This window comes from Paroedura picta, chromosome 9 (assembly GCF_049243985.1).
Source record: "Paroedura picta isolate Pp20150507F chromosome 9, Ppicta_v3.0, whole genome shotgun sequence".
In the NCBI taxonomy this organism is placed as follows: Eukaryota; Metazoa; Chordata; class Lepidosauria; order Squamata; family Gekkonidae; genus Paroedura; species Paroedura picta.
In genome coordinates, this window is record NC_135377.1 from 64,253,091 (window position 1) to 64,267,447 (window position 14,357).

The window sequence follows — 14,357 nt, forward strand, 5'->3', positions numbered from 1 at the left end:
GATTGTATGTTCAAAATTAAACTACTTTACAAATTTTTATGATACTAATAAATATTGTTTAGCATACTTTTTAACCAAAAGGTTAATGTTTTTGTTCTGTTTAATGTTGTTGGATTGTATCACATGGTTTTGTGTATACAAGGTGTTTCTGGTAGCAGATACTTTCCTGCATTCTTCTTCCTACAGCTGCGGTCTGTGAACCCTGAAATATTGTTGCTGTGGTTGGAGGACTACCACGAAAAAAAGCAAGGCATTAGGGTTCTGCAATGAGGAGAGGAAATTTGGCAAAATCACCCCCACTTGGTCATCTGCTGTGCTTCTTCCGACAGTAGAAGAGTGAGTTGGGAGTAATCTTTCCAAATTTCCTTCTTTACTGTCTTTCCCCTAATAGTTTTGTTGGGGCGGTTGGGTTACAATGAACCATTGACGATGCTTTAGGGAAATTGTGGAAGTCTGCTGCAGGGAATGTAAGATTGGGAAGAACCCTCTACTGTGAGTGTTTTCAGTTTCTGTGACTATACACTCCAATTCTTCTTTTTTAGTAGGTATATATTGCTGGTTAATCGGAACATTCTCTAATTTCCTCATTCAGGCTGGCGATCTGATATTGAATACTGCAGACTTTGATAGAACTAATTTTGATTTGGCATTTTAGGTGGTTACTTCAACCCTAGGCAATGGAGTTCTTTTTTATTTAGTGTGGTTTGGATCCTGTGTGGTAAAAGTGTAACTGTGTTCATGGACATGATTTGTTTTCATCCTTCCTTTTCCTTCATCATCTCCAAGTTTTTTATAAATTGGAGTTTGCATGGACTAAAAGCTACATGTCTTGGGGTCTGTTTTTGCACTAATTACATACCATGGATGATGGAAAGGGAAGGTTATTTTGCCCAGTTCGTTCTTTTCACTGTAGTCTTCTGGGTTACATTACTTTTTTTACTTGTTGGTTTTATAACTTCTATAATCAGTATATCGGAGGTCTTAGGAGTGGGACTAGTGGGGGAAATTGGGAAATTGTCTCATAATCACCCTTATGATCATACTTCATACGATCCAAGGTAGTACTATTATAGGTGCACCAATCTGTTCCTTGTGAAATAATACAGGGCTTGAACTGGGCTTAAGCTTCACATTTAAAGTTTCAGGTAAAGGTTTTAAGATAATTTAAATATGAGTCATACTTGTAAATATTAGATATGTTATCTACCACTCCACTACTGAAGTTACTTATGAGCACTTTAGCTATGTGGCTAGGATCCAGGGAACCCTGCGAATGAGAAAGCACTTCCATATGCTGACTGCATCGAATCCTGCTTTCGAGAACTTTCCCCATCTTCAGAAATGGCTATTCAGGATATATAAGAGGATGCAGATGGAAAACATACTGCATAATTGTATGGGTATCACCCTTCAAGTTCTGTAAAGTCTAGTACACACACTCAGAAATTTTTGATCTTAAGATGGTGTATACAAAGTTTATTAATATCATGTATATGGCAAAATATGATGTATGTAAGGAAGGTGTGTTTTTCTGTTTGATAGATTGTTTGATAAATTGCTATGACCTGGGTAGCTCAAGCTAGCCTGATCTTGACAGATCTTGGAAACTATGCAGGGTTGGATGGGAAACCTCCAGAAAATACCGGGGTTCAAATCCCCTTGTGCAAACACAATTTTTTTTTACAGACACGTACACAGAGAAAGAAGTATGACTATTCTAACCATATTCCTCAGACATTGTTGCAGGTCACTTGGCAAAGGCTAAACCAAATGTCTGGGAGTATTGCCCTTACCATCCTGGTTCCACCTGGGCAACAACCTCACTTTCCTTTGAAGAAGGGACTCTTTTATATTCTTGGAATTGGATGAAGAGAGTGTTGTCTTCCCATAAGAACAGAGCTCTAGTCCATCCTATAGACCTGGTTGCACCTAAAGAGGACTTGTATGCAGAACAAATTATCAGAATGGCTAAGACTTTGGAAATTCATGTCACTGGAGTGGTTTCTAGGTTGAAAGATAAAATTTTGAGAGGGCTGTATTCTGACTCACCAGAAACAATCACTTTTCCCTTGTTAGATGGAATCTTGGACTTTTCTATACCATATAAGAATACCAGCTATCATCCTTCCTACACCATATGGGACTACCAGCTATCAGAAAGGATCAAAAACATTTATAGAGTCCAACAGGAGGGTTGCCCTTTCCTTTTCACACACTCAGTCCCATCATCCCTCATAGCAGATTCACTATCAACCAAGTGTATACTCTTCTCCACCAACCACCCAGAGCCATAGGGAAGGGTGGTATAAAAATCTAAATAAATTAATTAAATAAATAACAAAGGGAAGGACGTAATATCAAAGTTATTAACAGAAAAGTATATCCTTTTTTTTGGCTCCTAATTTTAAAAAAGGATATATTTTGGCTCTGAGCTAGAAAACCTTATGGCCAAGAGAGCAGTGCAAGTTTCTCCCTTCTGATACTTACAAGGGTTTCCATTCTAGGTTCTTTCTAGTTCCTAAGAAAGAAGGAAATCTATACTAGATTTAAGGAATATTAACCATTTTCTAGTTGGTAAGAAGTCCAAAATGCTAATTTTCTTTGATGTTTAAATCCTTTTGGAATCTGTTCCTTTTAATCCTTTTGAAATCTGTTCACTGTTCTAGATTTGAAAGATGAGCATTTGTATGTATTTATTCATCCAGAGTACTGCTTATTCCTGCATTTTACGTTTATTGGTCAGATATGCCAATATATGTTTACTCCCCTTTGGACTTGCGGCAATCCCACATGTATTTAGAAAGTGTATGTGGTGGATCCTTTGGTTTTATAGTCTACCTCTTTCTTCATGAGTGGTTGAGTACTGCTGTTGCTGAAAATAATCTATTGAAGAATGTTGCCTTGATACTTAAGATGTTGGATAGCTTAGACTTGAGATTAATATTGAAAAATGCTAACTGCCTTCCATTTGGCAGGAGCTTTTCATTGAATTCTTCCTAGAATCCTCTGTAGGAAGAGTCTATTTACCTGCATTAGGGCCATGATAACAGCCATTAGCCCTATTTTTGCAGAAATTATTCTGCAAAATAATAAGCCTTATTCCTCAGTGCTACCGTTTTTTGTGTACGTCTCATCTTGTTGGGAGGTTTAACTGCACCTGACACTCTCAAGCGCAGAGGTTTTCCTTACCACGTTTTGTGGTGAAATAGTTACAGTGGTGTTTGGACAAGTAACCTCAGATCAGCAGTAACCTCAGGTGATTATCACCATTGATGCCTCCCTAGAAGGAAGGGGGCCCCCTGTTTGATACAGGGCAGGGGGCTCCCCTCAGAGAGATCACTTCATATCAGTCTGTTCAAACTGCAAACTATATATTAGTCTAAACTGTTTCTCAGCATTTGTCAGGTGCAAAGTAGTTCAGATCTAGATGGGCAACGCTATGGCTGTACTATGGTTCATTCAGGTTTTCTCAACCAGGGTTGGGAATTAATGTCAACCCATTTTCCTCCTCCGAGAATAGCCAATGGTGGGCCTGGAGGTAGTGGGAATAGGAGGCCCCTCGGGGGGGGGGGGGGGCTTGCTTCTCAACCATATCTTGTCTATTTGGTGTTTTCTTGAAGCCTTAGAATGTCTCAAAGGTTTCTCAATGGTAAAGAAGTTGAGAAAGGCTGGATTATATCAATCGCCAAGGGGGCACAGTGTGTCTTTCACTTTGCCAAGAGGCAGTCAACATTTGGGAACTTTTTTTTTTTTTAAGAAAGTGATCCAAGCATAATACACTGGAGAAAAAAGAATGGTGTGTAAAGGCAGGCACTGAATCTGAAGTCACACTTAAAGATGTGATGGCCCGAAAAAATGGAAGTAAGCCCTTTGTGCAGAAGAGGCCTTCACTCTTGTTTCCTTTTCCTGTCTCAACAAGCTGGGATGTAAATAGTACCAGCAGCTGTATGTGAAACATAGTTTGGCTAATAATTATTATGCAGTGGTCTTTACAAATGGTTCTCAGTCACAACCGCAAGCACCAAATGATAGCAAAGAAGCAGGATCATTTGTTTACTACTGAATTTCTTGCAGTGTCATTAGTTTTGAGTTGCACTAAGTTTTTGGGCTTAGGAAAATCTAATTCCTGCTCACTTTTGCATTCCGATGTTGGCCTTGGATTTGTTCATCTTCAGCATGCCCATTGTTCCATGAGAACCGCCCTGAGCCTCTGGGGAGGGCAGTATATAATACATGTAATATTTTTTTAATTAATTAATTAATTCAGCTGGTAGAGAAGAATGTCAATACAAGAAACTGTACACGCAAGAATTCAGCACAAGGAACACTACCAACGTTGCCTTCAATTGACTGTCTACCTCATGAGTTACCTTAGAAGTACCTCAAGGGTTGTTAATGGAAGAGTTCTGGTGAACTTGAAAGCTTATGCTCTTTTTTGTACCATTTTGTTTGGTTATAATAAAAGGTATTACGTGGATTGGACCAATATGACTATAAAAAACTTCTTATGCCTGTTTTCTGTAATCTTCTTGAAGGCTCTTTAATCCCTGGATTTGGGGGGGGGCAGAGTAGTGCAGTGGTCCCCAATCTTTTTATCATTGGGGACCAGTCAACGCTTGACAATTTTACTGAGGCCTGGGGGGAGGGGTAGTCTTTTGCCGAGGGACATTGCCGCCGCCTGAGCCCCTGCTTCATTTGCTTTCCTGCCCCTGACTTCCCGCCGCCTGCTGGGGGGCTCTGCCAGCAGCAACTGCGCAGTGCCACGCCGAGGACCCCAGCCATGGCGGCCACTGGAGAGCACCAAAGGTGAGCCGGCGGCAGAGTGGCAGGGCAGCCCCTGAGGCAACAGTCAGGGAGTAGGACGAGGAGGAGTCGCAGCCTGGTACCAACTGATCCACGGGTAGAATAAAAAATGTTTTAAAGTTTTCTTTCCTCTTTGCTCAGAGCTGGAAATGGCAGTTTGGGAGTGCTCTCTTCAGTTGCCATTTTTAATACTCCCACACTGTGGTGCCATTGAGGGGCCTTCGCAGTACCATGTTTGGGAAACCCTGGTCTAGAATGTAGCCAAGATGCTGCTCTGCCCAGCACTCTGTAATAACCTAACTGCTAACAAGACAGATCCTTAAAATGACTCCTATCCAGTAGTTTGAATTCTGACTTGGTGATCTGCCAGGGAGGCCAGTTGGGGCGCTGGCAGTGCACTCATTGTCTCAGTGTGCATCATTGTGTTCTCCTTGCTACTCCCACACTGTAACACATAGTTGAACAGAAACGCTGAGAGAAGAGAGGAATTTGCATTTGTATAAAAGTTCTTTTTGTGTCTGTGAACGAACCTGTGATATTCTCCCAGCGGGTCTACCTATGTCTATGATATCAGTAAAACATATTCTAATGCCGTTGCTGTACTTCTTATACTGAAAATTAATTTGTGTGACTTTGAAGGTTTTTATCTGCAGCATATAAAGCACATAAATTATCGGTGAATAAAAACTGTTCTTACTTGCATAGCCTTGAAGTGTCACTAGGTAGTGTTTGAGTGGTGGGTCTGCCACTTGCTCAGACAGTATTCCTCTGGAAGAGTGAACAAGAGATTTACTAAAAGGCTGGTGTGGGTTACTAAAGAACTACAGATCCATGACAAAGTATGTGTTCTCTTTTTAAGAAAATGGAATGAAGAAGCTCAGTAATGCTGCCCTAAATTAGTATCAACTCTGCTTTCCCATGACAGTTATATAGCAGGTTTTAAAACATGCATTGCAGCCAACCAATCTGTATTAAAAGTGTTTTTCAGTCAACCTGCCCATCAGTTGAAATGTTTATTAAAAAGGGAAGGAAAAAAAAAGAAATAGTGCTCCCCATGTTAGCTACAGATAGTTAGAATTATTTTAAAACTGCAGTTTAATTATGGAGATGCCAACCCTATCCTTTCCCCACTGTTTGATATGGTGACCCTGGAAGTCTTGTCCTACCACATAAATTGGATTATGACTTTCTTCTAAGAATTTAATTTGGATGACCTAAAATTGGGCAAAATGTTCTTTATAGTGGGAGGCAGGGAATAAATACATTGCAAGTGAACTGTGTCCATACGATCTATGTCTGTGGTCTGCAACTCTAGCAACTGCCTGATTTCTTTTGACTGGGATTTTTTTTAGCTGCCACTTTCATCTTGGTTTTAGCAGCAAAAAAGAGAGTTGGTATTTTATCACTTTAAAGTGCATGAGAAGTACTTATCTTTATAGTCATAGCAGCTTTATTTCATGTTTCAGATCTCACCAAGTTGTTGGCCAGGCAAGAATGTATTATCAGGAGGTGACAGAATTGACTGTGCTATTTGTGACCAAGAGATCCAGCAGAGGATGTTTTTGTTCACCTTGGCCTTCCCTGACAGTAGAATATGGGACCATAGGTGCCAAGAAATGAGCCAGATACACAAGAAAAGGGAAAAAAATCTCATAGGTGTTTTCGAGCATTCTTTTCAGGACCCTTAAGAAACAGACGAAAGCTTTGATAATCCTTAGTGCAGGGAATTTTGTAGTATGGTAACGTTAAATATTATAGCTGTTTTGGTGTTCTACTCTGAAAGAAGCAGTATTGATTTTGTGTTATGTATTTGGTAACACTCATGTATAACAAATATTCTCTAGTTTTGTAAATCCGTCATTTTTAAACAAACTCCCCCCCCCCCCAAAGCAGTCTGTTTCCTACTTCAGCAATATTAACGATGCCCTGTTTAAACAAATTGCCTTTTGTTTTCTCCTCACTGTTTGGCAAATAACTCAATGTATTTGCTGTCTTCAGGACAGAAGGGTCAGTGCATGATAAATAACAATATGATGAGCAAGATACTATCTCTGGTAATAAATGGCTTGAAACTGAATGTGGAACAACGATCAATATAATTTAATATGGATACCTTTTACCTATAAGAATATATTTAAATCCATAAGCCATAAGTGAAAAGCGATTCAGAGAAGAAAATGGTTACAAAATGAGGAGATGGTGTGACTTTTTATATTATATTACTTAGAAACATTTTGGGTGTCCTCCTGTAACTATGGCAATGTACTATAAATTCACCTTTGAAATTTTTAAAAAAGTTTTAAATATATGAGGCCTATATTCTATCAATCGATATTCTATCAATTCAGGCAGTGCCTAGAACATCTGACTAGGCCCCATTGTTGGGCAAGCTTGTGGAAGGCAGAAGGTGGAAGATTTTCCTACTGAAGCCTTGAAAAACGATTTGCTGTGCTTCACATTCATGTGCGGAGCAGTGGGATGTTCAGAAGTCTTTGAGAAACATTAGCTAAAGACACATATTTTATTTAATACAGCACTTTGGCCAGACAAGTTGGTTGACGTACACAATAAAAAAATGCAAGCATTCTCATTAATTGAAGCTAAGTTATGGATAGTTATGCCTAAATAAATCCAGTCAGCTGACATCACATAGCAGTCCCTTGACACAATCTGTTCATATGAACTACTACTTCATCATTTGTTCTTCTCTTCATAAGTGTACAGGCACACCCTTATTTGTTAAACTGTGAGATATTAATTTTTGATTGGAGCCTTCATGATGCAACAGAAATGTTAGTAATATGACACTGTGTGTTAATGTATGAGACTCAATGAGATCTAATAAATATAGTTCTTTTAAGGTAGTAGCTCAATGGACACTGCTTTCTGTAGATAGTTGGACGTAAGGGACTTTAATGTCCATTATGAGACTTAGACTTCATGGTTGCCATAGCAACATTGGGACTCTTCCAGGTCATATTGACCACCACGCATGCAGAATTTATCTTGACATGTCTCCAGTTCCCTCGATGAGCTGGCTGTGATTTGGAATAGAGGAAACTATCACATTGCTACATGATGCCTTCATGTCTCTATGGCTTCTTAGTATAATGAACGTCTAGGAGATTTTTTTGTGGTTGTTCAGAGTGTAATTGTTGCCAAACATGGGACAAAGCTGTGAGAATACATTATAACGCCCAATTGAAGACCTATGAGTTGGCGGTGCGAAAGAAGAAAAGAGATTATTTTGCTGCCTCTGTTGTGTCCACTGACTCACAACTAGCTCCATTATTCAGATTTGCTGTGTCCTAAAACTGATACTGGTTTGGCTGGCAGCTATGATTCATTTGAGAACTTTAGTGGGTAAGGTCCCTAAGCTCCTCCTGGAGTTGGTTGCTGAATTTGATAACAATAGTGGGATGGGGGCTTTGCTTCTAAAGTCTGGTTCTTTTTTGGAGTCTTTTGGCCTTCTGACCCTGAGAATGTTAACGAGATCCTGTCAGCTGTGAAGCCAGCTACCTGCTTTTTGCATCTTTGTCCCTCATGGCTGGTAAAATCATGCCATGAAGTGATAAGTGGCCCTTTGAGACAGATTATTAATTTGTCTCTCTCATAGGGCTGTTTCCCCAGCTCCCTTAAGGAGGCATTTGTTAGACTTTTGATAAAGAAACCCTCCTTAAAGAGAAAGGAGCTGTCCAATTACCACCCAATGTATAATCTACCTATCATGAGGAAGGTAATTGAGATGCATTTTCCAGAATGAAACACCTGTCCTGGAACCCTTTCCATCATGCTTCTGGCCTGACTTTGAAATTGAGATAGATGGTTGATTATCTCCATTTACATCTGTATAAGGTATGCAGGCACTGTTGATCTTTTTAAATCTATCAGCAGCCTTCTATATAATTGGCCTTTTGGCCCTGATTGTCTTGCCTCCCTAGGGGTAAGGATAACTGCCCTTAGTTGATTCTCCTTGTTCCTCCAGGGACACTCTCATCTCAGGAAAGAGAGGTCTTCCCAATGAGACCTGAACTGTGGAGTCCTATGGTGGTTGGTTTTCTCCAATGTTATTTAACACACACACGCACACACAAGTGCATCATTTTGCTAAGATCATCGGAGGTTTTGGAGTTGGGTGCTATCAGTATGCTGATGATATTCAGCTCTTCCTCCTTCTGGATAAGTGATGGCAGGGCTGACATCACTACCCCATTGCCTAGTTTAGCCTTTTTCAACCTTTTAACTGTGGAGGAGCCCCTGACATATTTTTCAGACTTCAAGGAGCCCGAGAACCAGGCCAGAAGTGATGCCACATAGCCACAGCTGGACTGAGGAGGGGGAGAGAAAGGAGGTTTGAGGCAGGAGTAGATGTGCAGACTTTGCCCCATTTCGCAGGCATGGTAACTATGCAAAAATGGTATCCCCAGGTCAATAGAAGCAGCCAATTCTCTGCTTTTGTGGCAGGGCCAGAAATAGTTTGTGGCTAAGTCCATTGAGGCAGGAAGTAGGGGAAAGTTTAGGAAATCAGCTTGGGAGCCAGCTTGATGTAGTGGTTAGGAGTGCAGACTTCTAATCTGGCGAGCTGGGTTTGATTCTGCACTCCGCCACATGCAACCAGCTGGGTGACCTTGGGCTTGCCACAACACTGCTAAAGCTGTTCTGACTGAGCAGTAATATCAGGACTCTTAGCCTCACCTCCCTCACCAGGTATCTGTTGTGGGGAGAGGAAAGGGAAAGCGATTGTAAGCCTCTTTGAAACTCCTTCGGGTAGAGAAAAGCGGCATATAAGAACCAACTCTTTTTCTTCATTCATGGGGAGCTCTCATGGAATCCCTGGTCTAGATTTTGTAGTCCAGTGGTTAAAGGGAAGCTGGCTGAGGTTGAATCAATCCAAGACAGAGGTCATGTAGCTGGGAAAGACTTCAAAGCAGGATGGGAGCAAAATGCATAGTTTAAATGGCTTCCAGCCATTTAAACATCTCTGCTGTTGGGCAGATCAAGCTATTAGGTTTAAGTGGTTAGCAGCCATTTCAGTGATTGATTTCACTCTCTCCTACTTTGAAGCTTTCCCCACTTGGAGAGGAGGAGCAATAAGAACTGTTTAAATTGCTTGCAGCCATTTAAACCTAACAACTGATGGGTAGACTGCCCTGCTTAGCTGCTAGGTTTAAATGTTCAAAGCCAGAAAAAAGTCCAGGAAAACTTTGGGGGGCATGGACTAGGCCAAATTCATGACAAATCTTGGCTCGTGAAATGGTTCATGCCCATCCCTCCTCTCAGATGATATTCATTCCTTGCCGGACTTGTTTAGTTTTTGCAGGGAATGCAAAGTTGATGTATTTAGTTTGACCTTTGGAGGAACCACATATTAGGGCTGTCTTAGCCATGTATTTCAAAATTAATTTTGTTGTTGTTGTTTTGTTGTTGTTTTTACTCCATTGGTTTTAATGTTGTAAGTTCTCATGAGACCATTCAGGTTAATGGCAACTAAAAGAGCTAATAAATAGATGACAGAAGCGGAGACAACAGTTTCTGGTCTTGGCTTTGCTAATAATGAATTCTCTCCACCGTTGAGTGACCTTGTGTCTCCATTCTGCTTCACCTCTCAGTGTACTTATTTGTTCTGGTGACTCATCAAAGAATTAGGCCATGAGCTCCATTTCAATGGGATGTTCAGGAGGTATTTCTGATTAATTCATACAATAAAGAGAGCAGAGACATTGCTAATGTCAGAATATCTATTTGGTATTAACTTGTTCCAAAAACTAACATTTTGTATATATAAATTCAAGACATGGAAACATTACCTTTCATGTGGATGTTCAAAATGAAATGGATACAGTTGACTTTCCTTTAAAATTGGAAGTCAAACTCTCAACTTACCTCAGTTTCTTCTAACAATTTCATATTGCCTTTCTGCCTGATGTATAGACATTACTTAAATTTCACAGAACTCCTGGGAAGTGAACATTACTACAGTTCTAGAGATGCTCAGTCCCTGTAATGATGCCAAACTTTAATTGACTGTAATATATCTTGAAAAGGGAATAATATTCTACAGATTTGAATAAGAAATTTAGATCTAGCTTCAGATGTTCCTTCTGGGATGTTACCTTGGAGTGTGGTACTATTAATGTATATATTAATATACAATTTTATGCTTAAAATTGGGATAAATATTATCTTGTTGTATGGTGACTATTAAGTAGTATGAATGGCTGAATGTTATAATATCAAGAAATGCATACTTTCTAGTTATAGGAGTATGAAAGGAATGACTATATGGAGAATGAGTAAGCCTTATCCAGCTTTGGACTTCCCATTGGAGACACGCTCTTTCCATCTTACAGATTAGGTAATGGAGATGTGACTAGTCCAAGAATATTCCAAAAATGGGGCACAGCCAAAGGTAAAAGACCTGACCATTCTTGAGTAGTATTTCTCCAAAACAAACCTCAGGGCTGTTTCATCACATGTAATGCATTTTGCATGACTTAAGGAGCACTACTAATGCTGAGACAGACAAATAATAGTTTATTATAGAAAGCTTTTATTGATAGGTGTTTGATTGAAAATCTCACTTGTCACTTTAAAACTATCATAATTGCATCTTCATCATCCTCTAACTTTTCTTTCCACAGGTAGAGAAAATTGTTGATAAGAGGAAAAACAAGAAAGGAAAAACAGAATATTTAGTACGATGGAAAGGCTATGAGAGTGAAGATGACACGTGGGAACCTGAACAGCACCTTGTGAATTGTGAGGAATATATACATGAATTCAATAGACATCACAATGAAAAGCAAAAAGAAAGCACATTAACAAGGACAAACAGGACATCTCCTAATAATGCAAGGAAACAAATTTCTAGATCTACCAATAGTTCATTTTCAAAGACTTCTCCCAAGTCTTTAGTTATTGGAAAAGACCATGAATCAAAAAATAACCAGTTGTTTGCTTCTGCCCAGAAGTTTCGCAAAAATGCCAGTCCCCTGTCCGGTAGAAAAAACATGGATCTTTCAAAATCAGGTATCAAAATCCTTGTGCCCAAAAGTCCTATTAAAAGTCGGACAGCAGTGGATGGATTTCAAAACGAAAGTCCTGGTAAGCTTGACCGCATAGAGCAGGATCAGGAAGATTCTGTACCACCAGAAGTGGCAGCTGAAAAACCGGTTGGAGCTTTATTAGGACCTGGAGAAGAGCGTGCCAGAATGGGGAGTAGGCCAAGAATACATCCGTTAGTGCCACAGTTACCAGTGCCAGTAACCACTACCATTGCATCTGCGTTAACAATAAATGGAAAAGGTAAGTGTGTATTGCTGACTGCAGAATTGCCCAAAATCACTTGATGATCTGGTAGAAACTTCCAACAGAGTTGTTCAGCTGATCTCATGCTTTCATATGTTCTTGGTTTTGGAGCAACTGTTATCCTGTACACAATTTCCCAAAAGCACTTAGAGCTTCCTTGGAGTCTTCCTTGAAATCAATTCAAATGAATGTAAGTTATATCTGTGGCCTGATGTGCCAAACTGAGCATTCACTATTGTTGCATTGTGTTTATTTAATTGTATCTTTCTAGCCTGTGTTTTCTCCAGGGATTTTTCTCCCCATTTCACAGGCATGGTGACTAGGCCTAATGTGATCTGTAGTAAATATTAGGAACTGGAGTGATATTTATTGTGGAATCCATGGGTTTTGTAGGAATTTTTCTATTGTACTTTGCTAATGTATTACCCCCTTCCTCTGTCCTTACTGAAAGGATTCTTGGGGCCCTCCATGAACCTTTCAAAAAAAAAAAAAGCCAAAATTATTGTGCTTTTAAAGACATCAGCGTAATCCATTCCCCAGTAGATTCATAAAATATATATCAGAATATATGTGCTTAGCTAAGATCATTTTTTAAAAGAGAGAATACTAAATTATACCTGCCAGAAAGCAAAACTGAAACCAAACTTTGCAGCTGGGTGAACTAGAAAGCCAAAAATGATGGCATGTTTCGGCTATAAATGCAGCTGTAAATGATGCTCAACAACAGATAACAGCTGTATGGTAAGTATTTTCAGTGAGATCTGTAACCATCTTTGTTTGTACCCCTTAGAAGCATAGAACTTCCTTGCATTATGATACTGCTCTCATGCCCTTTTAAACATCAAGGCAGGATACTAGATCCCTTAATTCCACCCATATGCATTTGAGGAGGTTTTTTTCTTCTGTTGTTTAAGAGTTAGGATAGATAAAATTATAATTTAAAACTGTCCTCATTTTTAAAAGGAGCATATAAAGACATGGTAGAGTGTCTGCCCACTGTTTATTGTCCTACCCAAGAAAGAGCATTTCTGTCAAAGGAAGGAGTCGTTGAAATTTGTTATCGAGCTACATCCTTGAGCAGTGGCAGCATTTCTTCCATCACCATGAATTTCCTGTTTCTGAGCAGTAGTTGAGCAGAAATGTTCCTTATGATAGAGGGATGCAGGATGCCTTGATCAACACTTAGGGAAGCCCTGATCTCAGAAAACACTACTTCCTAGGAATGAATCAATAAACTCTTTAGATTTCAGGCTGAGAGGAGATTATTTCCTTTTATCGAGACGAGCAGGACAGAGGCAACAGTTTGTCACCTACTTGCAAGTTGTAAGGTAGATGACTGTTTGAATATTTTGAGTTGGCTAACAAAGTTTTGGGAACATGTCCCTTGATTTGATCAGAGAACAGGTGCAAAATGATACTAATGGGGATTCATGATAGGCAAAGTAAAACCCTCCCATCTGTGAATTAAAGGGTTTAAAGGTCTGGACTTACATAGAAAGATGTGCAAGCCAAGGATCAGGGAGGAAATGAAGTGACATCTGTCTTGACCAGGCTCTACTTTTCATGGTTCCAGTGGGGTTGTGTCTATTCCATGGAGGGGAATGCCAGAGTAAATCTGCAAGTTTGTAAAACGTTAATATTTTTATTTCTTAGTTCTGTTACACTCTATAGCATTTTGATGCTGTTTTCCAGGCTCTAATGAATTGATACCATGTTTAAGAGTTTCCTCTTGTAGATCTCAGATTGTGGTCAAAGAGCTCACCCAGGGAGCTTGGCCAGTCATCCACATAGACCAGATTTATTTAATTACTGGAGGCAAAGCCCATTAGACCCAGGGAAATAACGAGCACTAGGATGCACACCTGCACTGTGGCTGTCCTGTGGGCTGGCTACATGGCAAAAGCTCCTGCTCACCTCTGGACTCTTGAGGCCCTGCCTCCAAACCTCAAGAAACATTCCTGACCCAGGGGTCACTAACTTCCAGGTACAGCCTGGAAATTTCTTGGAATTTGATATCTGCAGACTATAGAGCAGGGGTAGTCAACCTGTGGTCCTCCAGATGCTGGCAGGGGCTTATGGGAATTGTAGTCCATGGACATCTGGAGGACCACAGGTTGACTACCCCTGCTATAGAGGTCTGCTCCCCAGGGAAAAGGGGGACTTTGCAATGATAACTGATCTCCAAGCTCCTGGAGATGAAAGGGCTTGGTTGAGAGGTGGGAACTCTGTGGCACTGTGTCCCAGAG

The 14,357-nt window shown here is 40.1% G+C and overlaps 1 protein-coding gene across 1 annotated transcript in view; it reads left to right on the plus strand.

Annotated features, from left to right (window-relative positions):
- CDYL (chromodomain Y like) overlaps positions 1–14,357 on the plus strand; it is a 118,339-nt gene that overhangs the window by 32,372 nt on the left and 71,610 nt on the right. The window contains exon 2 of the mRNA XM_077353104.1: positions 11,445–12,108. Within this exon, the coding sequence (XP_077209219.1) occupies positions 11,445–12,108 (664 nt within the window). The remainder of the gene's footprint in view (positions 1–11,444; positions 12,109–14,357) is intronic.